Source organism: Lathyrus oleraceus, chromosome 6 (genome assembly GCF_024323335.1).
Source record: "Lathyrus oleraceus cultivar Zhongwan6 chromosome 6, CAAS_Psat_ZW6_1.0, whole genome shotgun sequence".
NCBI lineage: Eukaryota > Viridiplantae > Streptophyta > Magnoliopsida > Fabales > Fabaceae > Lathyrus > Lathyrus oleraceus.
Genome location: NC_066584.1, coordinates 498792979 through 498797789, shown reverse-complemented (window position 1 = coordinate 498797789; position 4811 = coordinate 498792979). Strand labels below are relative to the sequence as shown.

The 4811-nt window shown below is 22.9% G+C and overlaps 1 protein-coding gene across 1 annotated transcript; it reads right to left on the bottom strand.

Annotated features, from left to right (window-relative positions):
- Positions 1–1400: 1400 nt before the first annotated feature.
- Positions 1401–2637, bottom strand: LOC127091063 (uncharacterized). Its single transcript, XM_051029583.1, has 2 exons — positions 2513–2637; positions 1401–1674 (listed from the first exon to the last, which is right to left on the bottom strand). Exons 1-2 carry the CDS (start codon positions 2591–2593, stop codon positions 1402–1404), a joined length of 354 nt encoding a protein of 117 aa, XP_050885540.1. The 5' UTR covers positions 2594–2637; the 3' UTR covers position 1401.
- Positions 2638–4811: the final 2174 nt, after the last annotated feature.

Here is a 4811-nt window from a genome sequence, read left to right as displayed (position 1 = left end):
TATAGTATTCTCATAGCGGGTCAATCCAGTATAAATATTACTCTTAATATTCATACCTATGTTTAAGACTTGATAACTCTTTATCCATGATCCATGAGATGCGATCATCAGTCTACAAACATAATAGTCTTAATGCTTTAATGTTATCCGACTTCACAATAAAGCTCGACTACGGATACTTTAAGAATAGTGTCCTTATGTTTAATGTGATCTCATGATTAAGTCATACTTGATACATTAAACGGACTAGCTATTCTAGGGACTTTATTAAACAAACATAATAAAGAAAAACCTTTTATAATTAATAAATAATTCGATACAAGTACCAAAAGTATTGGCCGCTAGGGCTTACACCAACAATGAGATGTATTATATCCAAAATAATACATGATTTAGCTCTTGCTTTAACATTTTATTTTATATTTGTATTATATATTTTCTTAATTTTATAATTAATGAAACATACATTGTATATTATAAAACAAATTTTTGTTATAAAAATATGTTTCTATATAAATAATAATGAAAAATGATTTGATTCTTTTAGTTGACTTATCATATATTTGAATTTGAATATGTATTAAATGACATTACACCAAGTTTTGACTTTATTTATAAAAAATTGGTTAATAATATATATATATATATATATATATATATATATATATTTGTTAACTCAATTAGTTTAATATAAATGTTTATTACATTTTTAGTGTTTCATTAAAAATATGAATATAAAAATAATTAAATAAACATATGATTAATTCTAGTTTATTTATTTTTAAATCTTTTATTTTTATAATATCAAAAATTTGTTTACAAGAGTATATTATGAGACAATACAAATAAGTATCAATGTCATAAGTCTTAAAACAACCATTTACATTCATCTAGGTTAATGTGACATACCACTTGAGTTACCTCACCCATCCAATTATAGTTTAATTAATATCCATTAATTTAATTATTATTATACAATTATAATGGAGTATGATTCACAAAACTATTTTAAATGAAATAGGAGAACCATAAAATTCCAATACAAATGAAAGTAGAGAAGTAATCAATAGAAGCACAAGAAGTGGCTTGAAAAAAAAGTAGAGATAACAAACAACAATAACAACAAAAAAAATAAAAAATAATTTAGTCAAGAAGTAATCAAGAAGACAATCTCAAATACCCTAAAAAGAAGTAATATGACAATTTACTATAATGTTAGATAAACCCTTAAAAAAATCAATGGAAGGGAATAAGAGATTAGTGCCAAGAAGGAATAATTATTTAAAATCAAAAGAAAACCGTTATTAATAACTAATGATACTAATATTTGATATATTAAACCAAACTTATTCTAAGTATAAAATAAATATGACTTTAATTATTTCTTTATGTAGGATTGACTCAAAATTTAGCAGCATCCATCATTTGATTTTTGCACTTTGGACATTTAGAGTCAGCTTTGACAACCATGAGATACATGAGACAAGTAGTACATCTCATGAGAATCATTGATGGTAGCTCATCTTTTGCAGTCCCACCAAGATCAGAATCCAATATTGAAGACAAATAGGATGGTAATGAAGCTGAAAATCTTACACCATTTTCTATATTTTCGGATTTAATTGTCAAACCACTCAGGCTTATGTTTCTTCTCTCCACTGATGTTGGCTCAACCTTTGAATGTACCAAAAATAAAGCATCAATAAAAATACATAATCAACATCAAATCTATAATCATCGATAAAATATCAACAAAAATACATCATTAATTAAATACAAATCTATTAAATAGATCAAATTTATAGAACAAAACATGTTTTTAAATTGCGATTGCGGTTGCAGGTGCTCATTAGGGTTTTAAAAAATGGTTCGTGACTGCGAAAACGACTGCGACAAAATTGTTTCAGCCGTTACTCATACTAATAGTGTTATCACCGGTTCGCGACTATGGTTAATTCACATCGCGACGATCACGATCAATATTACCACACCTATATCAACCAAAATCACGAAATACGCATTCGCAACCGCGACACATCCGCAATCGGGATGCGTAGGCAACCATATTTTAAAACCCTAACTTGGTTTGTGGTGATTGTAGTTATTACGATGTGCATTGCCGCCGCTACAATCCGATGTGAATTTTAATTGAAAGATTTTTGAAAAAAAACATAATATTTTATGTTGTTATATTTCATACATAAAATATAAATTGAGTGATGGATTCTAAAATTTCAAGTTTTGATTAAAATACTTGGAAAAAAAATAAACGAAGTTGTTTGATGTGGTTATACAGTTAGACACGTGATTTCAATTCACATTGCAATTGCAGCACAATACACTTGCAGAGACTACAATATTACGGCCGTAATTATAATTGCAGAAATTATGACATCAATAAATAATATTATAGAATTTAGTTTGTGTTGGTTGATTAAGATATGAACTGCAATTTAAAGCCATGAAACAAAGTAAACAGAGTAAATTTAAAATAAAAAAAAAAGTAAGTTACCTCAAAATTATATTCATCATGGAATTCAGGCTGTGATGGTTGATTAAGATCAATGGCGGAAATTCCTTTCTCAATATTCATACTTTTGTCTTTTTAAGAATTTATGTGTCACTGTTTTCTTTATCCTAAACTGGAATGAATGTTATGAAAAAGTTAGTGTTCATATATATATATATATATATATATATATATATATATATATATATATATATATATATATATATATATATATATATATATATATATATATATATAAGTTTTTTTATATGAAATATGATAAAAATATTTGCACTGCCAATTTTGAAATGAATAGAATAACTGAACGTATTTAACATATTGAATCTTCTAATGTAGAAAATAATAAATTTTAATATAAAGAATAGTTCCAAGAAAAATGTGAAACTCATTTTTTTTTCTCATAAAAAAATTAAGAGGACAGCTAATAACACTAATAATGAAAAATGTGAAGAATGGAAATCCCAAAAAATAAAATTGAAGAATGGAAAATAACATTAATAATGATAATTGTAATTGTCATTTATAGGAAATTTAAACGTTATTAATTAATACTATAAAATTAAACTCTTATCATTGATATGACAGCTCATAAAAATATTATAATAGAATATTTTATTAATAAGATTAAAATACAATAGTTTTTCATTTATTTTATTCATTTATGATAATTTTTCTTATTAATTGTCATCATTGAATTCGTTTTATTTTTTTATAGATTAATCTCCTTTTAAATTTTAAATTTTAAATTTAATATGCACGAGAAAAAAACTGATGACTGGAAATAAAAATATTTTGACAGCCATACCTCTAAAATGCAATAGTACAAAAACAAAATATCAGAAAAAAATTAAGATTAGAAAAATTATTATTATTAACATTGATATTATAAATTATTTTATAATGGTGTCATATAAAATTTAAATAATAAATGAATTTTTTTCATTAAATTTCATACTTGAAAAATGAAGTTGTTTTATTTTATTTTAGTATTTACTCAAACTTATTCATTTAATATCAACCTAAAAAAATATATACTTATTCATCATTTTTGACTTTTTACAAATATTAATAAAAGTAATCATTATTGTATGAAAAAAATTATAAAGGATTTTATAAAATTATTATTTATTAAGAATATTAAAAAGATAAATTTATATAATTAAAATAATAAAAAATAAAAAATATTTAAAAGTATAATTAGAAACATAATATTAACTACTTATACAGTGGTATAATTTTTTTTCCAAAACTGCTTATAAAAAAAAATTGAGCTAGTATTAAATACCAACTTTAAATTAGACTGCTTAGTTTAATAATTTCACATTATAGATATTATAATTGGCTTTAATCTGCACTAGTAAAGAGGTATTGTTCATTTGAAGTGTAAGAACACACAACTTTATTCTTTAAAAAAATCATTTTGTTGAAATGATATGTACTCCACCATAATTATTTATAAATAAAAAATTAATATTTCATATTTATTAAGAAATTTAGACTTTTATGTTTTTTTAGATGTGTTTTATGGAAAAATAATTTTAAATAGTTGTTATTTATAGAAAAAATGAGAGAGTAAGTAAATTAAATTGTATTTAATTTTATCTTAGAAAATATGTATTTTTGAAATAAAATACTTAAATACAATAACATAAATGTTTTTTTTTGTAATTTATAATAAGAAAAATGTGTGTTCTTAGCTTTTAAATCGATATGGAGGGAGAATGACTGTTGTATACAAAGTAACATTAGCCTCAATTCGTAATCAATGTGAAACTTTTTTTGGTGAGTTTGAAACTGTTGCCTTAGTCAAGGTTAAAGGGAACAATGCGAATTTTAAATTTTTATAAACGACATCAATGTTTCGCTCGACCACAAACACTTACCATAATTTTTGTTCTTTAAAAAAGACACCTTATTGAGATGAGGTGTAACCGTGTTATATATAAATTACTCTTAATCTCAATTTATAAGTAATGGAGAACTATTTTGACTAGTGTAGAACAATATATATATATATATATATATATATATATATATATATATATATATATATATATATATATATATATATAATATATTATTTATAGATTAAGAAAATAAAAGAATTCAATAATAAAGTAAGAGAGAATTTATAATTATTCCATTTTGACCATTTTGAATGATTTATAAATTAATAGAATTCAATTATTTTATGGGTTAAATATCTCTCCCTATAAATATATCATAAATCAATTTTAATCTCTCAAAAAAATTTCTTTGATTATGATCCTCCTAATATTTT